Source organism: Schistocerca gregaria, chromosome 2, assembly GCF_023897955.1.
Source record: "Schistocerca gregaria isolate iqSchGreg1 chromosome 2, iqSchGreg1.2, whole genome shotgun sequence".
NCBI classification, from domain to species: Eukaryota; Metazoa; Arthropoda; class Insecta; order Orthoptera; family Acrididae; genus Schistocerca; species Schistocerca gregaria.
Genome location: NC_064921.1, coordinates 473,669,084 through 473,690,215, shown reverse-complemented (window position 1 = coordinate 473,690,215; position 21,132 = coordinate 473,669,084). Strand labels below are relative to the sequence as shown.

Genomic DNA, 21,132 nt, shown 5'->3' with positions numbered 1-21,132 from the left:
TATTTCATTGATATGTGTGTCTGGTGTGTTTCCTTGTTGTTTTAATCTTTGTGTGATGCTGTTGATTGTTTCGTTTATTGGAATACAAGTGTACATTGATTTGATGTCAAATAATATAAGGGTTGCTGTGTCTGGTATGTGTATGTTCTTGATTCTGTCGATTAATTCCTTTGAGTTTTCCAGGTTCCTGTTGTTACCAAAAGTGTACTATTTTTTTAGTCGTGTGTGTGTCTGTTGGGCTAGGTGGTAGGATGGAGTATTTCGGAAGTTGATGATGGGCCTTAATGGGATATTATCCTTGAGAACCTTTGGTAGGGAATTTAGGGTGGGTGCTGTTGGATTTTTATGTTATCCTCTTTTCCTGACCTTTAGAAAGTGTATTTTTGATGTTTTTCAGTGTCTGTTGAATGTTTTTCTGGTACTTTGCTGTTGGGTCACTGGTCAGTTTTCTGATGTTGTTGTCTTTGAGAAAATCTAGTGTTTTTTTCTATGCATTCTTTTTCATCCATAATTATAGTAATATTCCCTTTGTCTGTTCTTATTACTATGGCATTGTCCTGTTTTAATTTTTATTTTAGCTTGTTGGCTGTGATTTCCTCTAATGTACTATGATTAGAAATAATTGTGGATTTGTGTGCTCTGTTTATCTGTGTTACTTCTGGAGCTACTAATTCTCTTGTCGAGTTTGCATTAAAATTTGGTGTGCTCAATCTTTCTTATTCCTTTATAATGTGTTCCAATTCTGTTATGAGGCTTTCTATTGTTAAGCATGATATGTTTGTGTTAATGCTGTGTTTTGGTCCTTTTTCTAGTAGGCACTTTTCTTGTTTGGTAAGATTTATGTCAGTTAGGTTAATGATTCTGTCCACTTTTTCATGGACACTAAGCCAGTCTCATATTGATTTAACGTTTTGTAATGCCCTGTGCGGTCTATGCAGTGAAATCAAATGGGTGTGCTATTTATATACTAGGATGCTTCATGTTGGTGCAGATAGGAGTTCAAATGCAGGTTATTACATACAGGTTAGTGAAATATGCAGTTTCAGTATTTCACTCCTTTCCTCTCTCTCTCTCTCTCTCTCTCTCTCTCTCTCTCTCTCTCTCTCTCTCTCACCGAGCGAGGTGGCGCAGTGGTTAGATACTGGACTCGCATCCGGGAGGACGACGGTTCAATCCCGCGTCCGGCCATCCTGATTTAGGTTTTCCGTGATTTCCCTAAATCACTCCAGGCAAATGCCTGGAAGTTCCTCTGAAAAGGCACGGCCGACTTCCTTCCCCATCCTTCCCTAATCCGATGAGACCGATGACCAAGCAGTCTGGTCTCCTTCCCCAAACAACCAACCAACCTCTTTCCCTCTCTCTCTTTTTATTTTTATTTTTTTTAAAATACAAAACTGATGAATATGATTGTAACCAAATGAATTCGGTTCAGTGTTCATATTTACTGGTGTGCACTATTTAATAGTTTCCAGCACTTCTATTAATTCAGCCATTTTGTGTGCCCAATGTTGATTTCGGTCACAAGCTGATCTTTTATGCATCTAAATGTCCACTAACTTCTGGTGGTGCATGTACAATATCATAGTCTTATACATCCTCTCCCCATTTCAGTTGATTCACTATAATAATGTAGGTTGCAAAGTTCTTCAAATCTTCAGCACACCCAACCCACAAAATATCTATTTTCAACATTATTTTAGCTTCAGAAAATATCTATTTTCAACATTATTTTAGCTTCAGAAAATATCTGGAACTGGAATGAATTGGTGTAGGGTTTCCCAGTCATTCTGTACTGTAAATTGCAAGATACATTGGAGCACCAAAGAAACTGGTATAGGCATGCGTATTCAAATACAGAGATATGTAAACAGGCACAATACGGCACTGCGGTCTGCAATGCCTATACAAGACAACAAGTGTCTGACACAGTTGTTAGATCAGTTACTGCTGCTGCAATGGCAGATTATCAAGACTTAAATGAGTTGAATGTGGTGTTATAGTCAGCACACAAGCAATGGGACATATCATCTCTGAGGTAGCGATGAAGTGGGGATTTTCCCATATGACCAATATCAGGAATCTAGTAAAGCATGAAACATCTGACAGCGCTGTGACTGGAAAAAGATCCTGCAAGAATTGAAGAGAATCATTCAGCATGACAGAAGTGCAACCCTTCTGCAAATTGCTGCAGATTTCAATGCTGGGCCATCAACGAGTGTCATCGTGCAAACCATTCAACAAAACATCATCGATGTGTGCTTTTGGAGCCAAAGGCCCACTCGTTTACCCTTGATGACTGCATGACACAAAGCTTTATGCCTCACCTGGGACTGTCAAACTGGATGACTGGAAATATCTTGCCTGCTTGGATGAGTCTCATTCCAAATTGTGCATGTACAGTTGGAGTGATATGGGCCCCTGATATGTATAGATACGACTGTCAGGTACAACGATTGTGTCTGATAACTTGCACCCATTCATGTCTGCTAAATCTACAGAGCAAGAACCAACTTGTTTCGCCAACTTATTTATTATGGAAACTGCAATAAACCACCAACAGTAACACACTCTTCAAAACAATAAGGACCCCTTCTGCGGATAAAGCAAATAACTACTAATTCCTACGCACAGTGTGCTCTTTGACTCTGTACCTGTACAACTGTTCCATGTTGAAGTCTGCTGTTTGCAGCTGGTAGATAGTATACCACAGTGGAAGCAATGTAGCACAATCGTTGGGGCAGAGAGGATGTTCCAGGTGGCACACTGCTAGACGCCCAATGTTCTCCGCACTCGGCGAGTTGAGAACTGCTCACTGAACGGCTGGGCACCGGCATATCTAGCCCTTGGCAGAAGGATATTGCCAGGAATATTTGCACACACATGATCACCAGGAAATAGTTCATGAATCGTAGCACCCCCTTCGTCTGCTGCTGGTTGATGCCCTCCAATAGATGTTGGCCACACCTATGTGTCAGTTGTCAAGTGTGGTACTTGCTTGTAAACACTCTTGCATTGGCCAGACTTCGCAGTGGAGTCGGTGACCTACATCAATGGCCGGTCTGCTGAGTTGCCTCTTCAGTATGCAACTGTGGAGACTGCAGCAGTCTCCAGGGGCGAGACGAAGGCACATCTCGATGTTGGACCCAGGTTCTGCTGGTGGAATGAGACCACAGGGGTTGGCAAAAGAGGTGCCGGTGACGGGGGTGCCACATCACATCCACAGGTGACGGACCTGCCCATGGGGGCTCTGCAATGGCTGCAGCCTCACGGAAGACTCCAGACCGAAGCTGCGGCACCGGAGACAGTGGCAGTGCCAGGCTTGGCCCACAATGGTGCTGTAGCTGGTTGAAGTGCTTCCAACAGAGGGTGCCTTCTAATGCATTGAGGACAACAGTTGCTATGGTGTGGCCGAAAAGCATGGAGGCCTTGGCAGGAACCCAACGGGGAAACACCAATGCCCAAACTGGATCCTATGGAAAGAACCGCAGCCGCGCTGAGACAGGAGCAGTCGGATGAGGGGAAGCAAGAAACAGGAGTGACAAGGAATTCTGATGAGTGTGGCCATGCAACGTTTCTGCCAGAGAAGACCCCGCGGGCCCAGAAGAACGATATGTACACAGGAAGAGGTCGAGGGCAGCTGCCTGGGAGTGATACTGACACAGTCTGGCCATCTGCAATTTAAATGCATGGACAAACATTTCAGCCAAGCCATTGGATGCAGGATGGAATGGCGCCATATGGAGCAGCTGGATGCCCAATGTACCACAGAAGGAAGTAAACTGCCGATGTGAACGGTGGGCCGTTTTCTATCACAATCGCCTTCGGTAGATCCTCGATGGCAAAAATGTAAGAGAGGGCTTGAATGGTGTGAGGGGCAGTTGTCGAGAACATGTGTGCAATGTACGGAAAACCGCTGCTGGCATCCACCAAAATGAGCCACTAGGACCTAGGAATGGGCATGCAAAATCCAGATGGAGCCGGGGCCCGTGGGGCAGTGGTTGGAGGCCACAGAAGCAGGTGTCGTGGCCGCACTGACTGCTGACAGTGACAGGAGGTGCAGGAACCCTTCATGTGGGTGATATTGCCATCCATACCCCACCAATATACATGTTGGCAGGCAAGGTGCTTCGTCAGGACGATCCTCCAGTGCCTGACATACAGGAGCACGAGGACCCGCTGAGCCCAAACCTCCGGGTCCGACACCTGATGATGATCAGAGGGTGACCCAGGTTGAATGTGGCGCAGAATCGTCCGGAGAACAGGGTCTGAGGCTGTGTGGTTTGTGGCATGCTGGGTGCCCAGTGGCAAGCAGCGATGGTAGATGAGGCCGCACCATCCAGACAAAATCTGCATCAAAGTCAGAAACTGTCCCCACGGGAAGTTGAGAAAGAAGATCAGTGTTGGCATGGAGAGCCGTGTCCTGGTAACAGATGTCGTAAGTTTATCCTGCAAGAAACAACACCCAGGGCTACAAGCGGCAATCAGTTTGGGTAGGGATGATGGATGTGGTGCTAAAGACAGAGACCAAGGGCTTGTGGTCCGTGTAGAGTGTGAACTGGCAGCCATAGATGAAGTTGTGGGAATTCGTAAATCCTAATACAATGGCTAAGGCCTCCTTCTTGATGTGCTTATAGTTACGCTGTGCATGTGATAGGGTTTTCGAGGCGAAAGCCACTGGATGCTCAACAGCGTCAATGATATGAGACAACACTGCCCCTAGCCCATAATCTGACACTTCAGTGCCCGAAGTAAGAGTCTTGGCGGGGTCATACAGGACGAGGCATGGTGGAGCGAGAAGAGTAGATTTTAGATGCTGGAAAGCCTGATCACATTCTGGCGACCATATCCAGGGAACATTCTTGTGAAGGAGGCGATGCAGAGGCTCTGTCAGAGCTGGAGCATGTGGGATGTAACACCGATAATAATTGAGTTATCCCAAGATGGATTTGAGCTGGGAGACATTTGTTGGCTCAGGAGCCGCTGAATAGCCTCGAGGTATTGCGGTGTGGGGAGAATACCTGTAGCACTCAAGACATGACCGATATAGGTCATTTGCGGCACAAAAAATTGCCATTTGATCCTGTTGCACTGCAACCCCACAGCCTGCAGAACCTCGAAAAGTTGCCGAAGATTCCATGCTAACTCTGGAACTGAGATCCCTGCAACTAAGATGTTGTCTAAGTAATTGGCAGTGCCGGGGACCTCTTTAGTCACCAACTCCAGAAAGAGTTGAAAGATGGCTGGAGTGCTGGTGATCCCAAAGGGCAGGCGGTTGTACTGGAAGAGTCTGAAGGGAGTATTGATGACGAGGACCCCTTGAGAGAGAGCATTGAGTGGCAGCTGGAAGTATGCTTCCCTAAGATCAATCTTGGTGAAGATCTATCCACCCGCCAACTTGGACAGTATATCATCGACCTCCGGGATAAGGTAAGAGTCAATGATTGGCCTTAAAACACACGTGATCGCCAGGTAATTGTTTGTTGATTGTTGCGCCCCCTTCCTCTGCTGCTGGTTGATGCCCTCTGATGGACATTGGCTGCCCTTACATGTTTGTTGTCGACTGTGGCATTTGCTTGTAAACGCTTGCGTCGCCCATATTTTGCAGTGGAGCCAGCAACCTGCTGGTCTGTCTGCTGTGTTGCCGCTGCAGCAATGTCAATTGTGCATTCCGATGTACTTGGGCAATTACAGGAGGACAATTCAACATCCCACATGTCTGGAATTGTGACAAAGTAGCTCCAGGAACATTCTTCTGAGTTTAAACACTTCTGCTGGCCATCAGACTCTCCAGACATGAACATTATTGAGCATATCTGGGTTGCCTTGCTACATGCTGTTCAGAAGAGACCTCCACCCCCTTGTACTCTTATGGATTTGTGGACAGCCCTGCAGGATTCATGGTGTCAATTCCCTTCAGCACTACTTCAGACATTAGGCAAGTCCATGCCACATCGTGTTGCAGCACTTCTGTGTTGTCGCAGGAGCTCTATACAATATTAGGCAAGTGTACCAGTTTCTTTGGCTCTTCAGTCAGTGTATATATTTATACTTGTGGCATATTGAAATGGTATACTGATGGCCACACTGTGGGCTCAAATACTTTCTGAGTAGTGTGTAGTCAGTAGAGGTATAACTGTTCAACCTTAGAGGCTCAGCATGATGAACAGGATTACAGGAGCATCATGAATAATATCTTCGTTGGTGGTAACACTGCAATGAGGCTGCAATCAAAATGAAACTGCAGTCCATAGGCTGAAGCTGTGCCGTATTTTTAGGAAGAAAGTGTGATTTCCACCAAGCAGAATGGTATCTACTGTGTTGTGGTGCACGTAAAGTGTTTCACTGCCAGCCTGTAAATTTCATATAGGTTGAAATAAGTATACTGCATGACTCGCAATGAAAAGTTACCCTCTGTTGTGTTTCTTTGTACTTGTGAGGGGCCATGAATTATTGCTATAACTCAGTAAACATGCTGTTTGGCATACAAAGAAATACGAAGAAGATAAGTATTTAATGTCATGGTGGTGATAAAGTTTTTAGAGACAGAAGAATACAAATTGTCGAAGTCCACAAGCATTGGGTACAGGAGCGCAAGATTTTTTAAATGTACCATCATATGAAATAAGCTATATATGCTTAGTACACAGTAGAATTACTAGGGGGAAAATACAGGGAGCAAAAGGCTATTTACAATTTGTACAGAAACCAGATGGCAGTATAAGAGTTGAGGGGCATGAAAGGGAAGCAGTGGTTGGGAAGAGAGTCAGACAGGGTTGTAGCCTCTCCCCGATGTTATTCAATCTGCATATTGAGCAAGCAGTAAAGGAAACAAAAGAAAAATTCAGAGTAGGTAATAAAATCCATGGAGAAGAAATAAAAACTTTGAGGTTCCCCGATGACATTGTAATTCTGTCAGAGACAGCAAAGGACTTGGAAGAGCAGTTGAACACAATGGACAGTGTCTTGAAAGGAGGATATAAGATGAACATCAACAAAAGCAAAATGAGGATAATGGAATGTAGTCGAATTAAGTCAGGTGATGCTGAGGGAATTAGATTAGGAAATGAGACACTTAAAGTAGTAAAGGAGTTTTGCTATTTAGGAAGTAAAATAACTGATGATGGTCGAAGTAGAGAGGATATAAGAAGTAGACTGGCAATGGCAAGGAAAACATTTCTGAAGAAGAGAAATTTGTTAACATCGAATATAGATTTATGTATCAGGAAGACGTTTCTGAAAGCATTTGTATGGAGTATAGCCATGTATGGAAGTGAAACATGGACGATAAATAGTTTGGACAAGAGGAGAATAGGACCTTTCGAAATGTGGTGTTACAGAAGAATGCTGAAGATTAGATGGGTAGATCACATAACTAATGAGGAGGTATTGAATAGAATTGGGGAGAAGAGGAGTTTGTGGCACAACTTGACAAGAAGAAGGATCCGGTTGGTAGGACATGTTCCGAGGCATCAAGGGATTACAAATTTAGCATTGGAGGGCAGTGTGGAGAGTAAAAATTGTAGAGGGAGACCAAGAGATGAATACACTAAGCAGATTCAGAAGGATGTAGGTTGCGGTAAGTACTGGGAGATGAAGAAGCTTGCACAGGATATATTAGCATTGGAGAGCTGCATCAAACCAGTCTCAGGACTGAAGACAACAACAACAACATCAACAACAACCACAGGCTGTCATATGCTACGATTGTAAACGGCAAATATTGGTACAGCACTGGAGAGGCCAGAGTCAACACCATTGTTGTTTCAGTCAGGATGTGTTCAGTATTCTGTTAGAGCCTCACAATTACTTCTGTCATTGGCTTAGTGTTTATGAGAATATACAGAATCTCAGTGCACAGGTGAGAGCTAGAACTAAGTGATAATGCATTCTTGCCTGTCTCTGTAAACTCACTGCCAGCCAGCATTTTTAGCACTTCCATAGCAATAATAACAGCTGTAATGTTGCTAATAAACCAATGATAGTTATCATGTGAACTGGATTTGTGTGTGTATTTTGTAGTTTGAGGGGAAAGGTGGGGGGGGGGGGGGGGGGGGGTGTAATGACATGGTCAGTAAAACAATCCTTCCTTTGTGTTTATTGTTGATTAGAATTTGAAATAAACTCATTTCATCCCTTTAATTCGTTGTTAACATTTGTGCCTTTTTTGTCTAATATTATCCTGTTGCTTCTTCCTTAAACTGATAAACTGTGATCATATGCTGTAAACTAAATGTACTATAGCTCTATGTGCTGTTGGCAGGCAAACAAAAAGAAAGGAAGAATCCTACAGAAGAAAGGTCTTGATGAAGAGACTTTTGTCCCTGCTGAAGAGTTTGCTGAAATATTGGAAGATACTGGGACATCTGATCATAATGTAGGAAGCATATCAGCAGTGTCTACCAAAGATAATGCTGGTAAGTGTAATACATGACAGCTGTCTTTCTGATACTTGTGGAATTGAACTACATCATAATTAGCAAACTTTATATGCGTTTGTTTAGGGAGGGGAGGGGAGGATACTAACTGCAGTATATTAATGCATGCAACTAGATACAAGTATATGGGTTACACTTATTAGGTTTAACATGATTTAGTTTTACCATTTCAATAGATTTCATTGAAGTGCTGACTTGTATCAGATAGGAGAACATATTTGTGAACTATGTTGCCAAGTATCTCCAAACACCCAAATCATTTATTCTGAAGATACTTTCCAGTCAACAGCATACTCCTGTTGCAATGACACTTATATAGTAGTCCCTCAAGAACAACAGTTTTTAATGAAGCAGTTAATTCCTCTGCAAGGCTCACTTTGAAAGGTCAAAGTGCTGAAATAACCCATCATAATGCAATTTTGCACTCCCCAAGTTTTAGCATAATTATGGGAGAGATGTAGTGGAATGGACAGGCAAATAGTGACTTAGGTAAGATGTGCCTTGAAATTGGTTAATGAGTAGCTTAAAATGACAGCTATATTTGCAATAACTTTACCTTACTGGACCAGTGGTTTCTTTTGATTGAAAGTGCAATGCTGGGTATCCAACCAATGAGACGCTACAATGCCTGCAGTAGTGGTGTCTTACTGTGCCCTATTAGGGCCAAGTGGCTTACGGCAAAGGTGCATGTGAACCAGGGACACTGTTCATCACCTCCAGCCTGAATAAACTGTTCTACTAACCATGTCACATGGAGTCAAAAGTACCCAAAATTCAAAGCATAGAATGAACTAGGTGTTGTGAATGTAGTAACTGATTGTTACTATTAATTCAGCCCAAACATCAACAGTAGCAGAAAATAGTGTTTCCCTTTTATTGTTCCATAATGGCGGCTGGTTTGTACACTTGCTAGGGGCACTTGTTTGATAGGGTGCACTAAAACAGAAATGCGGCATTTGATCTCCTAAACCTAATATACTGATATCTTACTAATTTTGCTGTTTCTTGGCATGATACCATAGATATTGCTAATAGTAATTGTTGCAGACATTCTGTTATGGTTGTAGTTCTTTGTAAGTAGGGACTGCTAAGTTGGAGGGTGGTCTTTGGAGTAGTCTACTGAGTTAACTGAAGTGAACGATCTTGACTGCTGGTTCGTAACTGTGTGAGTGAGTGTGGCGCATCATGTTTTGAGCCTGTTGGTGGAAGAATATCCTTGTCTGGCCATGCATGATGGAAGCAATGTAGCCTGTGTTTGACGGGATTTTTCATTGGCTGTTCACACTACCATTGGACATGCAAGTCACTCTGAAAGTGGTGCAGAAATAGCAAGAGGCTGTTGTTTGTGAGTACCGTCTGGGGGCTGCTGCATGGAGCTGAGAGACACCAGGTGAGTTGTTGTATCTGTGTGGTGGTGACCGCTCTCGGTAAGTGTCCTCCTCCTGTGTTTGCTGGCGTGCATATTTGGTAGATGCACATGTTGCTTCCCATGGCATTCGCTTGCACCACTGCAGGAAACCCATGCAGAACCACAGTGAGGTGATGGATGCAGTTGGAGCATGCTGCTGGAGGTACTGGCATAAGCTGCTGCCGATTGCATAAGAAGGTCCGTCAGACAGCTGGCTGCTTATAGATCTTCTGAGTCTGTAAAAGAAAACAGCATAGAGAAACTGCCTATGTGCATGTGAGTGCACTGGTCTTGATTTGATTTTTGTGGTGTGTTGTGATGCCATGTAAATATTTATTCATAAACATGGCATTGCTGAGCTGATCTATGAATATTCCTGGTACACATGTCTTTTCCCATGCTTGTACATTGTTTGTGGGAGAAGACTGGGAGGAAGAAGGAGACACAAGATGATAGATGACATGAAGGGAAGAGGTAATTATGTGGACCTGAAGAGGATGGAAGAAGACCGGACAGCCTGGAGAACTATCATGTGAAAACCTACCCTTTGGCAGAACACTAATGATGATGATGATGATGATGATGATGATGATGATGATGATGTACGTTGAAAAGTGTACCAGATCATTCACCTTAATTTTTTTTGTTTTGACTGTTGTTGAGTCCTGGCACATGGATGCACTAGCAGCTTTAAAATTCATGTTAATGTTAAGTGGGTCTTCCATGGAATCTCTATGCTGGAGATTGTGCATTATGTGAAGTGGCACTGTACCGTGAGGAGGAAGATAAATTAAGTCTTTATTGTACTGTTGAACGAGCTTCAACATGTGGTACTTGAAAATTCACACAAGTCTTTCAGCGAGTCCATTGGCCTCAGGATGAAATGGTGCCATCCTGCAGTGTGAAATGCTGTTGGTTACACAAAATAGTTTAAATTCCCGAGAATAAAATTGTTTGACATTGTCAGTGACAATGTATTTTGGCCATCCTTCAATAGAGAAGACCTTAGACAAAGCCTTTGTGGAAGATATCAATGACATCTGCAATCACAAATGCAAGTTTGAAGGAAGCACCAGTGAGGATGGAACAGTAGCTTCCTAGAGATGGTCCTGCAAAATAAGTATGCAGACATGACCCGGGTCCTGTTGTCTATGGCCACAGAAAATATTGTCAAGGTGGTACTGACTGGTATTTTTTTACATAAGAGTCATTTAGCTGACATCATTTCGTTGTCTTTGTCAATATTTTTCCAGAAGTGGTGCTCTGAAGCAATGCATTGCATATGAACTGTGCCTCAATGACATTAATGTAGCATCTGTAGACCTTAGATTTAAGCTCCACAGGAATAACCACTCATGTTTAGATTCTGAATGTACCGCAATGACACCTTTCTACCTTGTACTTGCTTGCCTCATGTTCCATTGATTAATTAAGTTCTTATAATTAGACCACTCCATTTGAACATACTGTTCGAGCTTAGGCAAAAATGGATCTGTAGGCACAAATTTGGCAATTAAATTAGAGTTTACTAGGAAAATTTCCCACAGTGTCTTGACTATTGAACTAAACTAAACTCCTCTCGAACAGGCCACGAAGGCCCAATGCTACTGACCGGCCACCATGTCATCCTCAGTCCACAGGCATCACTGGATGCAAATATGGAGGGACATGTGGTCAGCACACCGCTCGCCCGGCTGTATGTCAGTTTCCGAAACCGGAGCCGCTACTTCTCAATCAAGTAGCTCCTCAGTTTTGCCTCACAAGGGCTGTGTGCACCCCGCCAACAGTGCTCGGTGGATCAGATGGTTGCCCATCCAAGGCTAGCCCAACGCAACAGTTCTTAACTTCGGTGATCTGGCAGGGACTGGTGACACCACTGTGGCAAGGCCATTGGGCTTGCCTATTGACAACTATTGAAAAACAAAAATCATCTAATAAGTCAGTCGTTGCCCTAGTAGCAAATGTCAGCGGAAATCTGCATTTGCATGTTGTACTGTGGACCTGATTATAATTACATAGTTGCAGTTCAGCAGAAGAAATGCGTAGTGCTGCAAACATTGAGCTCTGTGTGTAGGAATGGTATTGTTTGGTCCAAGTGTAGCCACTAAAGGTTTGTTGTTGGTGAGGAAGATGAAAGTACATTCATAAATATAATCATGAAATTTCTTGACTTGCAATGTAATTGCAAGAGCCTTCTCCTCGCTCTGACTGCAATTTCTGTGTGCCACTGAACAACGAACATTGGAACTCTATTAACTTTGGCATTCCCAACCTTCGGTATGCCTGCAGGTTAGTGATTTAAATTGACAACCCTGTGTCAATCTGAAAATTGATTGACACTTTATTAACTCGAAGAGTTACAGTTAACAACTTGTTATTTCTAGAAAAAATAGCATTCATGTGACATCTAGTCTCCGCAAAAGTTGTTGAATTTGCACATGTCCATTATGAACAATATTTGACTTTTTACCATTAATCATTGCATATACTTGAGTGTCTGCTATTTTTGTAGACTGTGATTCATTTTGCGCACCTGAGCTATATGCTCAGATTTTTTACAAAAATCACAACACACATTGTATTTTGTGGTTTACACCTCAGCGTGAACAGGATCTTAATTTAGAATTTCTAAATTTGTTTACTGACTGTTTCAGTCAATTAGTCCTGTGATTTCTGGGCCTAACAGTACTGTTTACTTGGCTGTGCTGGCTGTTGATATGTTGTGAACAGCATTTTCACTCTGTATTGCTTCAGCAGATACACATCAGAGGCAAACAATTTTGTAAATTGGGTTTGTTAGATTTCCAAGCCCTCCTCTAATTTACTGTCAGGGGAGTGCAGGAAAAACATTCACAAAATAGTGAGTCTGCATAAAATTTCTTACATTGATCATTTTCACAATGAAATTGATGTTCTGAGTCACCCCTGCAGTTGAGTAATTCACTCTTTATAGTTTTCTAAACTTGTTTACTGACTGTTTCAGTCAATTAGTCCTGTGATTTCTGAGCTTGCTATAGCTTTGTTTTGACTTCTTAAAACATGAAAAATCAATGTCTGGCAGAAGAAACATGAACTTGTGAGCCGAAATATGTTGCAACGTCTGTCTTCGTGAATCTGCAATTTCAGTTCCTGCAGTAGCTCTGTGACACTCACCCATGGATTAAACACATCTGTGACCATTTCTGCCGCCCTTCTCTACATAAACTATGTGACCAAAAGTATCTGGACACCCCCAAAAACATACATTTTTCGTATTAGGTGCATTGTGTTGCAATCTACTGCCAGGTACTCCATATCAGCTACCTCAGTAGTCATTAGACATTGTAAGAGAATAGAATGGGGTGCTCCGCGGAACTCACGGACTTCTAATGTGGTCAGGTGATTGGGTGTAACTTGTGTCATATGTCTGTTTGTGAGATTTCCACACTCCTAAACGTCCCTAGGTCCACAGTTTCCAATGTGATAGTGAAGTGGAAATGTAGGGACACATACAGCACAGAAGTGTACAGGCCGACCTCATCTGTTGACAGTTGAAGAGGGTCGTAATGTGTAATAGACAGGCATCTATCCAGACTATCACACAGGAATTCCAAACTGCAGCAGAACCTCTGCAAGTACTATGACAGTTAGGCGGGAGGTGAGAAAACTTGGATTTATGGGTCAAGCAGCTGCTCATAAGCCACACATCATGCCAGTAAATGCCAAACGGTGCCTCGCTTGGTGTAACAAGTGTGAATGTTGGGTAATTGAACAGTGGAAAAACATTGTTTAGAGTATGAATCATGGTACCGAATGTGGCGATCCGATGGCAGGGTGTGGGTACGGCGAGTGCCCGGTGAATGTGATGTGCCAGTGTGTGTGTGTGTGTGTGTGTGTGTGTAGTACCAACAGTAAAATTTGGAGATGGTGGTGTTATGGTGTGGTCATGTTTTTCATGGAGGGGGCGTGCACCCCTTGTTGTTTTGCATGGCACTATAACTGCACAGGTCTACATTGATGTTTTAAGCACCTTCTTGCTTCCCACTGTTGAAGAGCAATTCGAGTATGGTGATTGCATCTTTCAACACGATCGAGTACCTGTTCATAATGCACACACTGTGGCGGAGTGGTTACACGACAATAACATCCCTGTAATGGACTGGTCTGTACAGAATCCTGACCTGAATCCTATAGAACACCTTTGGGATGTTTTGGAATGCCAACTTTGTGCCAGACCTCACCGACCGTCGTTGATGCCTCTCCTCAGTGCAGCACTCCATGAAGAATGGGCTGCCATTCCCCAAGAAACCTTCCTGCACCTGACTGAACACATGCCCATGGCAGTGGAAGCTATCGTCAAGGTAAGGGTGGACCAACGCAGTATTAAATTCCAGCATTACCAATGGAGAGTGCCACGAACTTGTAAGTCATTTTCAGCCAGGTGTCCAGATACTTTTGATCACATAGTGTATGTTCAGTTTCTCCTGTTAGTCCTATCTGGTACTTGTCCCACAATATCTTTTATAGATTGATTGCACTTCCCCAGTATTCTGTCAATAACAAAGTCTACCACCTGCTTTACCCATGACTGAACCTAGGTGATCACTCCATTTCATAGCCCTGCAGAGTGTTACACCCTACAAAGTGTTGGCTGCTTCCAACAGTGACACATTTCATTTTGTGAAGTGCATGATTTTGCATTTCTGAACATTTAGAGCAAGTTGCCAATCTCTGTGCCACACTGAAATCTTATCAAGCTCTTCTCTCATATAGTACTTCATTATAGATAACCATGTCATCTTCAAAAAACTTGATTTTACTCTTAATATTGTCTGCAAGGTCATTAATATATAACATGAACAGCAAAGGTTCCAACACACTTCCCTGGGGCACACCTGAAGTTACTTCTACATCTATCGTACTGAGTCAGTTGCTTTTTGGAAATCAAGAAACACTGTGTTTGCCTGGTTGCCTTGATCTAAAGCTTGCAGTATGTCGTGTGAGAAAAGTGCAAATTGGATTTCGCAAGATAGATGTTTTCAAAAACCATGCTGATTGGCATTGAGGAGGTCATTCTTTTCAGGGTACCTCATCATATTTTGAACTCAGAATGTATTCTAAGATTCTAAAACAAATCTGTGTCAAGGATATTGGGCAGTAGTTCTGTGGATCATTTCTACCACCCTTCTAGTAGATGGGTGTGACCTATGCCTTTTTTCAAGAACTGGGCACAGGGATCTACAATAGATTATAGTTAGAAGAGGGGCTAATTTGGCCACAAATTCAGTACAGAATCTGACAGGGGTTCCATCAGGACCTGGAGCTTTGCTCAGTTTTCACGATTTCAGCTGTTTCTCAACACCACTGACACTAATACTTATTTCATTCATCTTTTCACTGATACTAGGATTAAATTGGGCAACTGTCCTGGGTTTTTGTTTGTAAAGGAACATTTGAAAACTCAGTTAAGCATTTCAGCTTTTGATTTGCTACCCTCAATTTCAGTTTCTGACTCATTCACTAGCGACATGACACTAACTTTTATGTCACCAACAGCATGCTGGGAATGCAATTATCCAGTGCTTGGTCAACAATTCTTTTAAACTTTAGCCAGAGTTCCTCTGTTTGTTCTTGACCTGTGCTAAAAGTTTCACGTTTCTTGTTTAGATATGACATTACAGATTTTTTTAATGTAGTTTACTGACCATGTATATTTTTCTGCTTGTTTTAGATATCCTTTGTACTTTGTTAATCGTTATTGCAACAACAGCATCATGGTCACTGATACCAGTTTCGATGTGGCCTTTCTCAAAGAGGTCATGTTTGTTTGTTGCCCACTCCATCATGAGTGGGGTTCCTAACCATCTGTTCTAGGTAGTTTTCTGAGAAGTCATTTAGTAAAGTTTCGCAGGATGTCTTCTCATGCCCACCACTAACAAAATTGTAATTTTTCCAATTAATTGTTGGATGAGTAATGTATCCACCAATGATCACAGTATGACTGGAGAACTTAAGTACACATAAACTGAGGTTTTCTCTGAAGCTCTTGGTTACATCATGAGTCAGATGGGTGATAGGAGAATCCAGTTATCATTTTATGGCCACCCCTGATACCCAGTCTTGCCCAGACAGTCTCACATGTAGCTTTCATTTCTATCTTGGTGGATTTGAGTGGTTTGTCTTCTCCAACAAATACACCACCCCCATTTCCCATTTGTCTATCCTTTCGATATACCCTTAAATGTTCCTCAGAAATCCCACTGCTATCAATTTCCGGTTTCAACCAGCTTTTTGTACCTAGTATTATGTGAGCTTCACTGCTTTTCATGAGTGCTTCAAACTCTGGCACTTCATTGCGAATGCTTCAGCAGTTTATCATTAGGATTTTGAGTAGCAGCCTCAGTTCTCAATCTTATGGCCCAACTCCATAAGTTGCAGCATAGCTTTTCACAGAACTTTCAAAGTCTCAGGTTCAGTCCTTCCACTCAACTCAGTACCGAAGGACCATGATCAGTTCCATGGACAATGCTGCAAATTATGAGCTTCATTGAAACTCTGCACGCAAGGCTGGTCTTCTCACCCTACTTTGCCAGTCACTGGAATGACCCAAGAATGACCTTGGAGACAGACAACAGGCATTATTTGCTCCAATGTGCACCACAATCTGCAATTGGTTACACCCTGTTCACTCTATGGCTGCTGGAATATCCTCTTCAACATGTTGAATGAGGCCCCCAGGCATACACACTGAGTACACTTGGTGTCCTTCCCTGTCCCTTGCTGCCATTTTCCTTGGGAGTGCCATCATTTGCCATATGTTTGAACTGCCAATGATTAATAGGCCCCTTCACTTTTGTGTTTGCCTCCTCCTGACACCAGACAAAACAGGTTTCTCCCATACAGGTGAAGCGAGTCCCACTGGGTCAGTTTCAGTTTCAGTGAAAGACAGCACCTCAAACTTATTGGTTAAGGGGATCGATACAACACCCTGAGTTGTCCCTGGTCCCCATCCACCCTGTACAGGATGCCTAGCTGTACCATTGACATGCCACTCGCAGTCAAGTGGATGTGTAATGACAGATCCTGTACTTTCTGCAGAGGAGACAGGATCTTCAGGAGAGGATAGTACTTGAGGTACCTCTGGCACAGGTATCACAGGTACACAACTCTCAGGAGCTCTTCTGACACACCGATTTGGAGCAGCTGTCAATCGTTTGACAGTAGTCAGGGCGATTTCCAATTGCTTATGAATGTCAGCCAACTCATCCCATGTTTGAGAGCAGCATTCACAGTGGAGCTGCTTTTTGGCTGGTGCAGTGTGTTACAAGGCAGTGAACAAAGGACTTTAAATTAAACCCGCTGATTATCTTTTAATCTGTTGAGCTAAAAAGTTGCTAATTCCCTATAAGAATTGAAGCAGATACACAAAATGAGATTTTTATCAAGGCAATACAAAAACCTGTGATAAAAATTACTAATTTGCTAAAATGTTTTGATTTTAATTTTAGTTGTCAGCAAACTCAAAAACTGAGTTATTTTATGATAAATGCAGATAATAGATAGGGCTTCTGCTCTCTAAAGGAGAACTAGATGTAACACAAAATGTAACTTAGAAAATCTGCTTTGCTGAAGAAATCACGAACCCTGGTTTGTTACAGATTGCTAGTAAATTATGCAAAAGACAATGGTAGCTTCCAAAAATTCTCCAGAATGCATATTTAATTTGCACTGATATACAGTGAAACTCAGGGGTGATGTATACTTTGGCTTACCTAACTTGGGTACAATATAATGCATGTCACCAAACTAGCTTTACTGTCTCTTGGCAGTCATGCACTGTTGCCACAAAAAACATGAAATTACTGAAGCATAAAGTTTGCCCTGCTTAGTAATTTTTCCCCTTTTGTCCAGTAGTGTTTCGTGTTATTCGTCGTCCAATGTTGATGAAAGTTTTGTGGGTTTGCACTGTCTTGTGGTCAACTATTTCCAGTTTTTCATGTTGTCAAATGATGAGATTTTCCACATTGCCAAAATCATGACTGGTGAAAATTGTTTGCAATTCTTAAAGTTATCCTCCAGCTGCAAAACTTTATGAACGCAATAAATCAATACTATTATTAACTCAGCCCAAACACCCATGACAGCAGAAAACTGTTTCCTTGCTATGGTTCAGCTGGTTTGTACACTAACTAATTAACACTTGCTTGATAAGGTGTACTAAAACAGAAATGTGGGAACACAATAAGAAATAATAAAATAACATTTATTAAGAGTATGTTACAAAATTGTATTTCACTTGGGTACAAATTGATGCATGGCATCTAACTACTCTACTGTATCATGGTAGTCTATGAGATGGAAAGTATCGCTGATAGTAATGTTTGCAGACAATCTGTTACTTGTCATGCTTCTCCGTAAATACTGACTGTTAAGTCAGAGGGAAGTCCTCAGAGTACTGTACTGAGCTAACTGCAGGTTCTTAAGTGAACTGTCTGACTGATGGTTCGTAACCGTGTTAGTGCCCGTGCTATGTTGTGTTTTGAACCTGTCAGCAGAAGAATATCCAAGTCTGCTGTACAAGATGGAAGCAATGTGGTTTGCTGTTGACAGCATTCCCTATCAGCTTTAGCACACTATCAGTGGACTTACAGGATGTGCTGGAGGAAGTGACATGGAAGCACCCCAGTCAAAACTGAGAACTTAATCGACTGAACTCCATAACCTAGGCAAAGTGGCTGTTCACCATTTTCTTCAATATCCTTTCCAAGCAATTAGTGAGGCCCTGTGTCTGTCAGTGCCACCTGCAGACTGCTGTACTGGAGCTAGAGATATCAGGTGAATGGTTGTGCCTGTGTGATGGCAGTGTCACATGGTATATTTTGTGTACCTCTTGCTTGGTACACAACATAAAGAAAGTATATAAAGCTATTAAACATCTAGAATTCATGTCGCCGTAGTAATCTGTCACCAAAAACTACTCAGTATGAAGTAGTCTTCAGTCTTATCTATAGAAATTGGAAAATAACTGTAACTAGAAATGTTACTGTAATTGCAACAAAATTGATAGTTTCTTGACAGGCATATGTGATTACACTAGATAACAGTAGCTTCAAGTCAAATGAATTGGCCCTAAAGACAGAAAGAGAAAAATTGACTGGCATGAAAGTTGCCAGTTTTGTCCTTGGAAGATAAAGTCAGGTAAAAGCCACAAATCTAAGGGGAAAAAACCCTTGATCAATACACATCACATTGGTTCTGTCTGTTACACCATAAGGTAATCACCAGTTATCCATATGGACTGTGAGGAGTACTGGATGGAAACAAAAAGGATCTCATTGAGGAACCTCATTTCTAAAATGGCTGCAGTTTTACAGTGACATGTAAATTGATTCACTCTTCATGCAAACGAATTGAGTGGAGCACCTATTATGTATGTATGACACTGAACCTCCTTTGACAAAATACTATCATGTACCGACCACTAGCCAAAATAATTTATCACCATGGAGCCATCACTGAGCAAGACAGTTTCGAGGATTGGAAACCTTGTGATTGTCACTTCCCCAGGTGAGAGTGAGTTCGTGACACAACTGATGAGACAAAATGCATTACACCGTGTTGTGGCATCTCACAGAAGCAGCCGAAGAAGTCCTTACCCTGTCCCTGTTCCACCACATTTATGAAGCAGTAGACTTCTATAACTCTTGGATGTATATAATATTATAATATGCTTCTTGAAGTAAGTGTAGGTCTGTGCTTGTCCAGGTTGTTATCACAGATCTCCCCCTCACTACATGCTTGTAAAGGCTTGGAGTAAATGTTAAATAGTGACTTTGCCTATTTCTGGAGTTCAGTTTTTAGTTTTGGCTAGGGTGCTATAATTCTATGATTGACAACCTGGACACTGTTCATAGGGTTGCCACAAGTTCTGGAAATCAAGGAATATCAGAGAATTTCAAATGTGTCAGGGAAATATCAGGGAAGTTTCAAAAAATACTGGAAAAATCTAGTTTTTGTCTCAGTAGATGAAATGGTTTGTTTACTGAGATCTTATGCATCATTGCTGGCTGGGTGCAGCTGAGTATGTGAGTCGATTCCCTACTTCCTCATTCTTATTGCTTCTCCCTTTTCTGCTGCTCCCCTCAGCTTTCAGTCAGTGCTGCCACCACTTCTTACTGTTAGCCTAGCAGCTGCCAATGAGAGGCAGGGGGGCGTCAGGACAGGTTTGTTTGGATTTGATTCTCAGAGTCTGTTGATGCAGCGGCCGGAGATAGTTGTCATGTGTGCATGAGTTGTGTCTGAATGATTTTGTGAATGTGTGTGTGTTCTTGTTTTCTGACAAAGGCTATGGCCAAAACTTTAGTTGTGAGAGTGTGATTGTCTTTTCTATGTGCTTGTCTGCAGCTCAGTGACCATCTTTACGGTGAATTGCTACCTATTGTCATTAGTATTGATTTTCATAGTATTCTTGCAAATTATCTTTCCCTTGGATTATTCAACGTGGTCTCATTTCATCAACGTGGTGTCTGCGACATATGTAAATAGCTGGCCACACCAGTGGCCTTCCATGACGGGCCAAAACTGCAGGCCATTTTTGTGGGTATCTCTAACAGATCCGGCCTGCCAATCTGAAGCCCATCATTTCCCACTAGTGCGCAGGCCCTGCCCATAGGATCTGGTCTCACCGATCTGCCTGCAGGCCAAGTCTGTTTGTGTGTGGTGTAATGCAGCAGATGTTTGTGGTTTATCCATGGACTCAGAACTGCGGAGCTCCTCGGCAGGCCAGAGGCCACGGGCAATGGATTTCAGGAACTGCGACTGTCTCACCGCAAGAACATTGTACAGTGTGGCATTTTATGACATTTTATTTATCCTAGTACATTTTGGCACTTTGAAAGTAGTTTATATATTAGAAAGTATGGTTGATAAGAGGAAGAAAATAGTGACAGTCACTGGCAGTTTTTACACTGTTTACTCACATATTTTGTGAAAAAAAAAAACACAGTACCCATAAAATAATAGTCATAACACAGTGGGTAATAACTGACAATAACAAACATAGTAGGCCTAACATTTTATTGGCAGTTGCCTACAGTGTCTGTTCACACAACTCTTCCCTGCCTAATACACTTCTTTTGAGAGGTCTACTGTTTTCTGAGATTATTTTTGCAATCAGTGAAGATATTTTAAACCTGTCTTGCAATTCCAATGAAATACACATTTTTGTCACCAAATGTGTTTTGTTTTATTGAAATAAAATAAAATCTGTGGTCTTGATGAAACATATGTAACATTTGACTTGCTCTGTCA

General features: G+C 42.2%; 1 protein-coding gene across 1 annotated transcript in view; it reads left to right on the top strand.

Annotated features, from left to right (window-relative positions):
- LOC126326497 (CCAAT/enhancer-binding protein zeta-like) overlaps nucleotides 1-21,132 on the top strand; it is a 177,542-nt gene that overhangs the window by 142,290 nt on the left and 14,120 nt on the right. The window contains exon 15 of the mRNA XM_049995645.1: nucleotides 8,261-8,414. Coding sequence (XP_049851602.1) covers nucleotides 8,261-8,414 — 154 coding nt within the window. The remainder of the gene's footprint in view (nucleotides 1-8,260; nucleotides 8,415-21,132) is intronic.